The sequence below is a fragment of the Acanthisitta chloris genome, unplaced genomic scaffold (genome assembly GCF_000695815.1).
Source record: "Acanthisitta chloris isolate BGI_N310 unplaced genomic scaffold, ASM69581v1 scaffold473, whole genome shotgun sequence".
NCBI classification, from domain to species: domain Eukaryota; kingdom Metazoa; phylum Chordata; class Aves; order Passeriformes; family Acanthisittidae; genus Acanthisitta; species Acanthisitta chloris.
Window position 1 is genome coordinate 5,502 of NW_008666343.1, and position 13,278 is coordinate 18,779.

At 45.2% G+C, this 13,278-nt stretch overlaps 1 protein-coding gene across 1 annotated transcript; it reads right to left on the reverse strand.

Moving 5' to 3' along the window:
• Positions 1-313: 313 nt before the first annotated feature.
• Positions 314-6,492, reverse strand: CD8A (CD8a molecule; the record flags this gene model as incomplete). The annotated part of the gene is made up of 6 exons (XM_009072057.1): positions 6,447-6,492; positions 5,519-5,881; positions 4,841-4,930; positions 4,242-4,358; positions 2,609-2,639; positions 314-362 (listed from the first exon to the last, which is right to left on the reverse strand). Coding segments are annotated over exons 1-6 (696 nt in total), but the record flags the coding sequence as incomplete, so codon positions are not given.
• Between the last annotated feature and the right edge of the window lie 6,786 nt (positions 6,493-13,278).

The following is a 13,278-nucleotide window of genomic DNA, read 5'->3' on the forward strand; positions in this document are numbered from 1 at the left end:
ATTCCTCATCAGCTTGTCACTGATGCTCGTCAGCATCGGGACCGACCTGGTTCCTCTGCCTGAACTGCATCACTGGGAACATTTGGCCTTGGGAATTGATGTGAAAATCTCAGGTTTTCGAAGAAGCTGAGCTTTAGCTGCAGTTCACAGACAAAGTGCTGTTTGTTTGTGTCTCTGTTCCATCTTGACTTTTCACATTTGTCAGGAGAGAGTGCATGAGATGCAGTTGCAATATGGATAACATTGGAGATGGGTTTATGTGCTGACAGCTCCTGGGAGAGGATCAGAAGCCAAAAGGTGTGGATGGTTATACATGTGGGCTTGGCATGATGGGTTTTGTGTGGGGCTTCCCATTCGCAGGTCTAGAGAGAAGAAAAGGGTTTGATTACTCTGATGTGAAAGGAAGAAGAAGGCAATTAATGTATGATGAGCTGCTGAGCTGGTTTAACCTTGGTCTGCAGCCAGGGACCTCTGAGATCAGCTGCAAAGTGTTCCTAAATCCCCTTCTGCCAACAATTCAAGTAGTGACAGCCAGCACTGGGACTTTCTTATGATACACTGCTAATCAGTTCTTACAGGGATTAAGAAAACCAGGGAGTTTGGAAATTTCTCTCTGCCTTGTGAACACTCTTGTCCTCTCATCAAGCCTTTCTCCACAGTCAGAAAGGAATGAAGAAAGAAGAGCTCAGGGTGTGTTTTTTGCAGCTGGGGAAGCTGTTTATCAATTCATAGGACTTTTTCTTGTTGCAAACCAGTTGCCTGCAGAGCAGTTTAAGAGGAGGCTTTCCTGACAGCCAAAATGCACCCAAAATGCTAGAAATGACTGGTGTCCAGCAACTGATGGTTTTATGCCGATCTGAGATGGAGATTTGGCACCTGTTTTCACTGAAGATTCATTTGTGGTGGAAAAGGAATCCTTCAGCTGCCAGCAGAAGGCCAGATCGCTCTTTAATTGAGTGAATTGCACTATGAACTTCCAAAGAGTTTCACTTCAGTAAATGGGAACTGCTCGGAGCAGAAGGAGTTTCCTCTCTAAACAAAAGCTTAAATATGCCACAACTGCTTAAATCAGAGCTGTGCCATGTTAGTGCTGCTGAAGGCAAGGTGTCCTTGAGGAGAAGACTTCCTGAAGCCCCTGTAAGCCAACGGCTCCTGAGTGAATTGCACTATGAACTTCCAAAGAGTTTCACTTCAGTAAATGGGAACTGCTCGGAGCAGAAGGAGTTTCCTCTCTAAACAAAAGCTTAAATATGCCACAACTGCTTAAATCAGAGCTGTGCCATGTTAGTGCTGCTGAAGGCAAGGTGTCCTTGAGGAGAAGACTTCCTGAAGCCCCTGTAAGCCAACGGCTCCATCAGAGCAAAATCGAAGAGCTCTGCAGGGTGTGTTTTCGCCCCAGGGACAAAACATCCTTGCACAGGGCTGGCAACAGGGATTGAGATAAGTGAAGAATGCAAACACCATCCTGAACAAGGCTGTGATCATTTAGCCTTGGAAAGGCAGGCGAGGATGAGAAGAGCACTGGGTATTACAAATATCCATCATAAAAACAACAGGCTGTTCCCTTTTTTCAGACAGGTTAGAGAAAATGCAATCTGCCTTTCAAACAATAAAATTGTAGGGATCCATTCTCTGTTAATATCGGGGAGGGAAGTTCTTTCTGAGTCATTGTGTTAACTTGGACTACAAAAACCAGCTACCTTTATTTCTATGAAACCCATGGATGTATAAAAATGAACATGAATATTTCTGATTTAAAAGATGATAGTATTTGCAAAGAATGAGGTTCCAGGGGAGCGAATGTGCTGTTCCAAACTGTCTAGGCAGTCCAGCTTTTCCAAGCACTGTCCCAGCACTGCCTGACTGGAGTAATAGCAGGGATTTCTTGGTGGCTCTCTTGCCTCAATCCCTAGGGCACACAAGGCTTGCAAAAGTGCCAGAGTGGTTTTTCCCAGAGCAGGAGGCATAAGGAACTGGGTGCAGGGAGATCGACTTGGGGAAGCAAAACGGTCATGGGCAAAAGGATTTCTTCCTCCAAACTGGCAAATTGCAATTCTCATTCTGGTTGTGTTTTCCTGGTGACTCAGGCTGATGGGTGGGCTGGGGGAGGCAGGAGGGAAGCATAAAGAAAATGTTCCTGTGTGCCCTAGAAACTTGGGTACCTCCAAATCTAGAGCTATCTGCACTGTTGTTTCTCAGGAAAGTTATCCAGGGCTGCAGCAGCCAGAACTACTGCTCCTTTGGGAGCACAGAGATGTGGTTAGTTCTGAGCATTAGGTGATGCTCTGTGTTTTTGGGCTGCATCAAGCACCTCCTGCCTTTCTGTTTTGTATCTACTGCACCGTCAGGGCTCAGTCATTTGAAGTACTTAATTGTAAAAAACCCAAACAAAACCCCCAAACAAACAAAAAAGACCAAACAAAACCAAAAATACAGGAGAAGAGAATCTTCCCTCTCCCTTTTGCCCTTAGCTCATTGCACAGCTTCCTGCCATCCACTGTCTATTGGATGAAGAATTTTTAGGTTGCTTTCTGGCATCTGTTTGATCATCTGAGCGTGAGGTGTTGCTGAGTTTAAAAGAAAATGCCAACATCTGTCACTTACTAACCTCTTACACCTGCATCTTCGTCTTCTCGTTTCTAAAATGAGAAAGAAAATGCTTTAGTTCAAAGATACCAAGTCACAGCTCAGTAAATAGACTGTGCCATGAGGTAGAGCTGCTGTTCTCTAGCAGCTTCTATCTTTAAGACTAACAATGGATAGACCAAGCTTATTTCTGAGGAAATCCATGCCAGAGAGTGGTGCTGCAGCTCATGTTTCCCCAGCAATCCACTTCAGTATTTTCATGAATTAAACGCTAAGGTGAGGAACAGTAGCAGCAGGGTCAGCCTGGGAACACTGAGGGTGAATTAGTTTCATTTGCTGCCTCCAGTGTCTTTGGAATGTTGCTGAAAATCCCTCAACAGTGATTAATTTTGACAGCAGGTGAGCAGCAATGATGCCACACCATATGCAACCAAGTTGAACGATGCTACTCCCGGTTTTGGCATCTATGTCATTGCTTTGGGCTGCATTCAACAGAATACAGTGTGCAGACATTAACTTTGACCCATGGTAATAATCTGCCCTTGAGGGCTTGAGCTGTTGCAGAAATTAACTGCAGCCAATGCTTTTCACTGACCATTTACATCTACATTAAAAGGCAGAAACAAATCATTGAGTGCTGTTTGTAGGTTAACAGTGTTTCAGGTCACTGTAACAAGCCCCTGATGCCTTCAGAGGGAGTTTGGTCCATGGAATTTGGAGCTCTGGACACTGGGCTGCATCATCAGCTACTTTCCTCAAGAAAAATGATTCTTGGCTGTGAGTCATCAATGCTTTTTCATGTATCTCTTCCTATTGCTGCAGATTTTGGTGATTAGTACTATTTAGGGCTGAAGGATGCTGAGAAATTGCACTTTTTTTTTTTCCAGTGGGTGAACTTGTAAATTTTTTGGTATCAGCTCCAGACTGCAGGGCTGACCCTGCAGTATGGAGGATCTAGTTATGTTAATACAACAGCAAAACTGCTGGTGTTGAGGCAAACGAGCTGTGCTGGTTTAATGGAGTTGGTGTAACTGCTAGGGGTATTGGAAAGTTGAACTGGTTTCAGTGAGTGTTAAATTGAGTTAAATCACTTGCACTCACTGCTTGCTCAGGGTAATGTAACTGGGTTTCCATTCCAATGAAATGTCACCAAAAGACTTCAGCTGACCCAGAGATTTTGCATTATTGCTCTAACTGTGACAGTCTCTGAACCTGTGTGATTAAGTTACTCATCTGGTTACACCTCCAGCTGCTTTTGGTAGTCTTAGCATGTATTGCGTCATATTTACCCCATTTGGTCCGAATGTTTCAGGCTCTGGTACCTTCTGACACTCCAATTTGAGGATGGTAGAGCAAATAGAGTTGACAGAGTAAGTTTTCTCTATTTAGAATCAATTTTTTCCCCCTAAAGGTCTTTTGAAACACAAATATTTTACTGATGCTATGATTCCAAGTTGATAATTATTTGTCAGCCTAAGCCTGCTGTTGAGGAAAATACAGAGGCTGACTTTCAGAGTGTTCCTTCTCTTGCATGGACTGTGTTCTGGTTATCTGAGGCTTCCCAAAGGAGATCACTAGAACACCCATGGCCCTGAGGGACAGGGCTGTGGTTTCTGGCTAGAGGTGTATTGACAGGGGGTTATGGTGAGTCTTACGTTGACACAGAACGATGGTGATGGTGAGGGCAATGAGGAGCAGGAGGCAGGAGGCTGCCAAGGGAGCCCAGATCATGATATCACAGAACATCATCAGCTTCTTCTCCATGCTGGAATCTGCAGGAATAGAGAAGAGGATACGTCTACCAGGTGCTCATGTCTGGTGTTACAGCCAGTTCTGGTGGAGTCCAGGGACCTGCCTGGCATTCCACAAGGCTGGCAGTGAGGCAGAGAGCTTCCCTCAGTGATATTCTCCAGTCATGCTGCTGCTTTCAGTGTTTTCCTGGAGACTTGATGTAGGGCATATAGCCTAAAGGTTTCTGGAGTCTCGTGATGAGGTAAAAACCAGCCTCAGCCCCCAAGGCTCTACCCTCCCACGCCTCTTGATGGTGTGCACAGGCAGGAGACATGCACATGCTTTTTACTTCATCCTTATACTTTCCTATGTAGGATGAATTATTGGAGCTACATCCTTCCAACTCTGATAAATCTCTACGGATTTTCACTCTCCTGTTATCCCAAAATGCCTGCAGGGTCCCTTTTGATATCAGTGGAACAGAGTCCTTTTCTTCCCCTCTCCCTCCGTGGATCCAGGTTACCTGGATCCGGGGTCTTCAGGTAGGGGTCCTTTTCAGTGATGCCACGCTGGGTGGTGGGTTCTGGTGCCATGGGTTCTGGTGTGGTGGTGACTGTAAGTGAAAATAGATAAACTCAGCTTGTAAGAAGCCACAAAAAAGCCTCTCTCTTCCTGCCTTTCTTCTCTCTCACCGCTACCAGGGCACAGCTGTTCCTGTGCATAGGGTAATGCTCAGTTCCAGGGGGACTCCATAGACCCCATTTTGTATGGTGACTCTTGCAGGGAGCATCTCCCAAAAGCCATTAAGGACCTGCAGTCTCTTCATTTCTCACTTTCTGCCACCATCCTCAGACAGCCTGAGTACCCTGAGTTGTGTGACCTATGTGAGGTGTTTAGGGAGGGAGTGGTGGTGGACTTTGATTTAGTTTTCTCCCTCCAGAGCCATGGATGGGATGGATAAGTGGGGATGGGGAGATGATGCTGGGTCTGCCCAATCACCTCTGCCTCCAGGCAGGAGCAATACCACAAGGAGAGTTGGCAAGCTGGGAGCCTCTGGCAGGAGCAGCAGTGCCTTGAGTGCAAGATGCCTTGGGCACCAAGCAGGGAGATGGGGTTTGTGGGAGAGGTTAAAAAAGGCAGAGACAGGAGGTGCTTGGTATTTTGTCAGAGGTAAGCAAGGCAGGGTGGAGGTGCTGCTGACCTGGGAAGAAGACAGGCTGGCCAGGGCTGAAGTACATCATTTGGTTGTTGATCATGAGGCAGAAATATTTCCCCTGGTCCTGTGGTGTGAAAGATTTCACTACCAACCGATAGAAGCTGTTGTCTCTGCTTGCCTCGAAGCGTGGGGATGTCTTCTGATTGCCCTCAAAGGTGACTCGGGACAGGGAAGAGATGAAGACAATGAAGTGAAGGGTCCCAGCCTTGTCCTGGCGGATCCAGAATGTGCCACTGTCCCTGTCAGTCTGGCACTCCATCTCCAGCCTCTGTCCCAGCTGGAGGTGTGTGATGCTGTTGCGAAACCTGACCGTCAGCTCATATCTTTGCCCGTGAATCCCAGGGCAGCCTGCAGGAGGGAAATCCTTGCTGGAACCACTTGGGAAGATCCATTGGTTTGTCTGGACAAACCTCCTTCCCTGCCCACTGTGTTTGAAGTCAAGTGCAAAGGTAGGACCATGCTGTCTGCATGACTTGAAGGTTTTACTGGAGTCCTTGCTGGGATTGTGCATGAAGGGTGCTCAGCAATCATCCACTCGGAATTTGAATTTGTGTGCTGCCCTTACACCTGCCTTCTTAGGGGTGTTAACTCTTCCCATCTTAACTCAAGCAACTGTCTAAAAACACTGACTGTTAGATCCCTTTCTTTTCCCCCTTCTCCTTCCATTTCAGAAGCACTTATCCGTCCGGGTTCCTTTCCTGGTTAGCATGGTGCTGCTGCCACCCCTTTGCTGCCCTATGCTGGCTAAGGGGCTGCCACATTCCCCTCCACAATTACTAAGCTCATGTCAAAGTGAGATGTTTTAGCTTTGCTTTTTTCCCCCCTTTATTTAGCCCAATTGTTTGGATTCAGTCGAAGGGATTTCCTTGCCTATCCCGGTGAATAGTATGCACATCCCTGTGTCCATACTCACAGAGTCCCAGAGCGAGCAGGAGGAGCAGGGCAGCAGACCTGGCCATCTTCTCCAGGGGGTTTGTGCTTGGGGATGGTGCAGCGCAGCTGAGATGATCTTTCTGGTTTGACTTGGGAGGCTGCGTCGCTCTTTGAGAAGGATGTGATGTCATCAGGACCCTCTTGGGTAAAGAGGTGATGCTTAGCATCTCTGGGAAAATGCAGGGGAAAAATAAATTTCTGTAGTAATTCAGAAATTCTAATCCAAAATTTATGTTCGTTTGTCCTTATCAGTTCTTAACAGTGCCACAAGTCTTTCCCTTCATGACTTCCCTAGAGATCCAGCCTGATGCTGCTCATGCCTGTGGTAGGACCAGCCACCACAGCCTGCTGTCCCCCAGCCCTCGGGGGGTCCACAGCAGCTCCAGCTTCAAGAAGTTGAAGATAAGCCTCATTCTTTGCCTGCAAGCCCAGGTTGTGTTTCTTGGCAGGGATTGTGCATCTTTCACTTGAGCACACTCAAGGGGTCTCTTGTGGATGGCAGAGCCGACAGTATTTTATTTTCCAGCCAGGGAGACACAGGTGTTTCATGTACTAGATATATGTGTCATTTATCTCCAAGCACACCTGTTGCTGGCACACAGCTGGTTCTTCAGGTGCTCAATTGTTCTCTTTGTAACTCTTGTTTGGCCAATTTTTTGCAATTGCTCAGCAAAAGCTGCTCTGTGCAGGACAGGTAGTCTATGAGATGAAACCCACTGAGAGTTCTCCATCCCTGGGGTACACTTTGCTTTTTCTTTGATTTGTTTTACAACTCGTGGTTCTCTCCTCTAACCACAGGGGCTTCCGCCCTGCTGAAAAACCTTTGTAAGCTTCAACAGAGAGGGCCCTTGCTGCTGCCTCTGGGTGACCACTTGCACATGGGCATGGTTGATGCTTCCTGCAGCTTTGCACATAGAGTAACAAGAGTTTCACCAGAGTGTGAGGCACTGGGCTGGTGTCTTATTTATTTCTTACCTCTTGGCTTTCCTGTTGATTGTTTTCCTGTGTGAGGTTGTCTTTTCTACTCCCCCTTTGCAGAGAAAGCTCCTTTTTCCTGGGTCTGTCAGAAACCAGGTGCTGCTGCCTTTGCTGCCATTGGTATTGGGGCTGTTACTCAGAGCTGGGTTATGGAAAATGGAGGGACTGGGTTTATTTCACTGGGCTTCAAAGCGTGTTGTTGAGTGATGAAAGCTGCTCTTAAGCTGCTGAGATGTGTGAAATTCATACTTTTTTGAGGTTGGGGCACTTGTGATGTCTACCTGAAACAGCAGATTTTGGCAAAATAAAGAGAGCATATATTTCATCAGTTAAATATCACGCCAGGGGTCTGGATCTCAAATTCCTGTCGTGCAAATGTCAATGTCAAAAGTGAGCTAAATGTCACCTGTTAATGCTCCAGCCACCTCCATATGAGAGATCAAACGATGCTGGTTGTGTAGGCTCCTTGTGGTTCATTGGGCAGTTCATTCTACTGCTCCTGTGTAGAGTTCATCCTCCCTTTTTAATGGGATAAACTGCTCTTGGGAAGTGCCTGTCCTCACAGCCTGATGGAGTAATGTAAACAAGGAACTGAACTACAGGCTTGCCTTTTGGAAGGCTACACTTAAGTCTTACATTTTCTGAGATGCTGAAGTGGGTTGGTTCCTGCCATCCATTGAGATTGTTGTGTGCTTGCCCTCCTCCATCCCTACTACAACTGCACATCGGAAAATGAAATTTCAGAAGCGTTTTCTAAAGCATGAATCACTGGAGACCAAAGTAAAATAATACCTGATTCCTGTTTTTCAGTGTGGTTCAAATGGAAGTGAATGTGCTGGCAAATGAGGATGGGTCAAATATTTGTCCAGGTTAGGTTCTCACTCTGCAGATGCTTCACTACAGTACATGATGCATGTTCTCAGAGATGTGGTAATGGATGTGCTGGGAGAACCTGTACAATTATGGACCATCCAGGAAGGGCTACTGCCTTTCTTAGTAGGGATGTCTCACTCTTTCTTATCTCTGTTATATGCTAAATTTTATTATGAATCAGTCTGGGGTACCAAACTGGTGCCCAGAATTTCCTCTCTCGTGTGCAGAGGTGTCCTTTACCTTGGTTCTCATGGCTGACAGATTGAGCTGGTTTCCATGCAAGGCCACAGTTTCCTCTGTCACATTCAGACTCTGTGTCACAGCTCAGAGGTTTCCTTTTGCTCTTCATACACTTATTAGCTGAAGCATTTTGTGACTTACCACTACATGAAAGGTACCACCAGTCCCTCCCTGTCTCTTCTGATGCTTGCACATCATGCTGGGCAAGGGTGACATTGAGGAGTCAAAGAAGATGACTTCAGGGGTACCTATTCCTTTCTGCCACCTGCTAATAAATACATCTTTTAGGGGCAAGGCAAAAGCTTATTGTCAGTGGGAGTTGCAAGAGGGCTGTCACACATGACATTTCTTCTGACTTCTGTGTTTCGCTATTGCTTAATACAAAGCTGGTTTTATTTTGCAAAATAACAAATAAGAAAAACTAAAGCAGTTGCAATGGCAATTATCTGATTAGGAATACCTTCAGGACACAAGTAGAACCTCAGGGAAAAAGCTCTGATTTAAAATCAGTGCATGTATAAATCACTTAGATCAGTTTATATAAGTTTAATACTGATGACCAACTTCAAATCTGGGAGGAGAAGGTGGTTAATCAGATCAATTAAGGAATCTCTTCGACTTTAGCATGCTCTTGTTTGGCTATTTTTCCTCTAGACAGTACTTTACAATAGACTGTCATTGTTCAGCTGAGGACCTAAGCCAAATCAATGAAATACTAGCACTAATAACATGTTTTATTAGTAGTTTCTGTTGTAGTGCCACAGTTATAATATGACTAAGGAAGAAGAAAAAACACTCAGACAACCAGTTACTTCTGCAGAGCATCGTATAAGAGAAGTCAGGAGACCAGACAAGTTGATTAAACAGTAAAAGCTAATTTCTTTTTTTTTTCTCCAAACCCCACCAATAAGTTTCATTTTACTCACAGCTGAGGTTGCAGGGCTCTGATTGCTGGTGAACTCCAGCCTAAGTTGCTTGTGACAGAAGTTTATCTTTATATACTAAGGCCAGCCTAGGTTTGTATAATTAATACTAAATAATAAGCAGAAGGAGACCAGAGCAAGGAGATGAGACAAAATCATGCAGGGATGAGACAGAATAGTGAGGATCTGCCTGGTTTTGAATGGAGCTTGGCGGGGGGTGAGTTTAGGATTCATTTTCTCTGTGCTTCTCTGTGCATTTGACAGAGAAAACATGGGAAATAAGAAGGAGCTGGGCCACTAGAGCTGGAGGAGATGCTGAGTTTTGTATATGTTTAATTTCTTAGTCATTCTGTGGAAAGGTCTCAGGGACTTTTTTACAGGGTAAGAAACTCTTCAGTTTCTTAGTGTCAGTAACACCAGACATTGTATGGATGTCTCACAGTATTGTGCAACTGGAGGACATTTCAGGACGTGGGAGTCATGCTGAGATGGTTGGTGAACACAAAAGGAGCACCAAAATGACCATGCTCTATCAGGTCCACTGTGCTGCCCATGGTGTCTCCTCGTAGTGCTCCAGAAGGATGTGCCACTGCTGATGAGCATGTGCTGCTTGATCCCTGTGAACAGTGATAGTAACTCAGGGGGTGACACTGGACTGTGTTTGCTTTAGCACTGCTGACTCTTCCCATTGTTATCCTGTGGAGTATTTCATTAAAACTTTCCATTCCTCTTTTGAAAGGAGTAATGGAAACTTTTAATGAAGATTTCAAATTTAGTCACAAGCTTTTGTTTCAAACAGAGGAAAAAATAAAATGCTGAGCCTCTAGCACACAGCTTTTCCGGTGTGATGTTGTGGTTTATGAGCAACTTGCTGCCCCCCTTTTCTTTGCAAAGCTGCAGCACAAAAGGGGCTTATAGAATGTCAAGTGCAACTGTCACACACCAGATACTCACACTTTATCTTTCCACTGTAGCTGCGTGTTTCCAATTCAGTGGTCACTACTGCCCACTCTTCTGGGTACTCTCAGCATACACATCACGTGCCTTAAAATGCAGAATGCAAACCACAAACATTCCTGTGCTCTCATCTCTCCATGGTGTAGCCCTTTAACTGATTGCTGGGCTGAAAACCTTCGTACTCTCCATGCTTGTTGTCAGCTGAGAGTCTGATAGAAGACCTGAAGTATTACAAGTTTTCCTTGCAGAGCTTTCCCACACCTTCTCTCTTAATGCTGCAGAGCTTGTTTGTGCAGGTATTTGGTAAATTTGGGATCTGTGATAGCATCTTTTGGGGACTGGTGACAATTTACTCTGCCAGTGTCCCAGCTGGAGTTAACAGTGGGCAGGCTGTTTTTCTGCCACTCCAGTCTCTTAAATACCACAGAGATCCAGTCCAGAACTACAAAAGACCTAACGCTTTTCTAATACTTTCTTCTAGGCTTTTCTTAAGAAAAGGAAAATTATCTGTTTGGCTTTGGCTCCAGTGTATCTTTTTTTTTGTTGGAACAGTTCCAGTAGTCTTTAACTGGTGAACTGGGTTCATCATCTTCCCACAATCAGATTTCCACTGGCTTTAAGGCACTGTTTGATGGTTGTCCTCAAAGTTCAGCCCCCTCCCAGGGTCTCATAGCCTTGATGTTATCCACTCAGCCCTGGGAGCTGATTTCTCCTGCCTCCATCAATCCAGATTCTTGTCATGTCTGGTCTCCTTTCTTGCGGAACACTGACCGTTTTCCCTGAAGACCTCGGGCAGGAAATCCTGGTGGAGATACCTCAGGGAGTTTCTGGGTCCATCTGTGTGGTGCAGGAGGACTTCCCCAGAGCAGAGTATTGCTGTGCATCTTTACTGTTAAAATCTTTGAGAGGGAACTTTAGGTTCCATAGCAGGTTACAACTAGTGGAATGGAGGAAGGGTTCTCATTTCTGTTCTCCATCCCTTCTGCTGATTGTAAGTCAGTATTGAAACCTATGGCTTGCTGGCTTCATCCATTTTGTAGTCCTATTAGAAAACTTCTTGTTTCTTCCTGATTTTACATTTACTTGGGAAAAAACCCCAATTCTCACTGTTGAATTAGACCTGTAAGACTCAATGCTAAGCCACAATACCTTGTTCAAAAGGGACAGAGAGGGGGAGGGATGGCTGCATCAAAAAGCAGCAGCTGGTTTAATGCTATCCTGTCATCAACAAAATTAGATTTGGTGTTAACAGTTTTACTTTTAGCAGCCTGATCCCCACCAGTACTCTGAAGAGAAGTGTGTGACTACTCTTTCCATACCAGTTCTCCTAGAGGTACTACTCCCATCCTGTTTGCAAGTGTTTGACTCAGTGGGCATGTAACAAATCATGTTTGAAACATATCCTGCAAACTTTATACATATTACTATCCTTGCATTTATGTATTGTAAATACAGAACTGCAGAAGGCTCTTTCAGAGACTGGACTAAGTCAGGTACTACCATGAGAACATCAACTCAGTGCCCAGCAGGAAAAAGAAATTGGATGTCAGCAGGTAGGAAGGAAATTGGGTATAAAACAGAGAAAACAGCTTTGTCATTGTATAGTCTAATGGTCCAGTCCATGGCCAACGCACGGTCCAATGCAGTGTATAAATTCTTGCATGCTGTGTATTTGTCTTACCCCCTCATCTCACAGAGGGGACTAAGAAAAAAAAGTAGTAAGTCCAGAAAAGGATCAGAGCAAGGATACAATGGAGGATCAGAGGTCTGACCTGGGCTCTATGTGGCAGGCCAGGACACTTTAGCCTGAAAACATGACTTAAGTGGATATACACTAAAGGTCTCCAGAATTGTGAGTGGCTGGGAGGGGGAAGAAAGGCACTGATTATTCACTGCCTTTTCCCATACAGAAAGTAAGAGGCAGATGAAGCTGGGAGGTGTCCCTGGCCATGGCAGGGGGGGTTGGGGCTAGGTTATCTGTAAGGTTCATTCCAACCTTTAAATTCTATGATTCTGCGATTCTGTGTTGGTGAGACTGAAAGCAAAAGAATTCATCCTTTTGACAGGGATATCCCTGTCAAAGGACACTGAGGATGCAGAGCCTGGACAAATGCTTGGAAGAAAGTTTCATTGTGGGTTACTCAATAGACTGCGAAAGGCTCAGGAAATCTATTTAGTTAAAAATAGATTGAATATTAAGTGAGAGTGTCATATATGATTGTCTTGTCATTATTACTTAGCCATCTGCTCATAGCCAGCACTGGGGACAGAACAGTCATCTGGATAAACTTTTGCTCTGAATCAAACCAGTCATTTTTACAGTCGTAACTGTGAGATCTCATTACAATGTGTCATTTAAGGAAGCCATTTCCTACGAAAACCCACATCCATTTACTCTGAAACATTATTAACTTTCCAGTTATCTCATTCTTTAATGCAGGAGATTTAAATCTTCGTTAATTGTTGACCCTGCACAGAACATTTATCCTGACAACAGATCCTGCTGTTCTCCACAACTGTCCCAATCTCTCAGTCCTCTGCGCCACAGATAGTGAAAGAAAAGGGCAGCAACTCCTCCTTGTGGCATGAAGGAAGAAACTGTGTTCCAGGTTTGGTTATATTCAGGATACAGGAGATACACACGCATGAACTGCCTGCGGCTTTCCAACCCGTGTCTCCAGTTGTGTGACCTGGAAGATGATGGGTTGGAGATGGTTTGACCTTCATCTGACTCCAGCCCTTCAGCATCCAGCTCTGCAGACCCGGTGTCCAAGTCCCTCTCTGCTTGTGGTGGGACAGCCACAGCCCTGTGGGACTCTCCCTTGGTCACTTTGCAGCCAT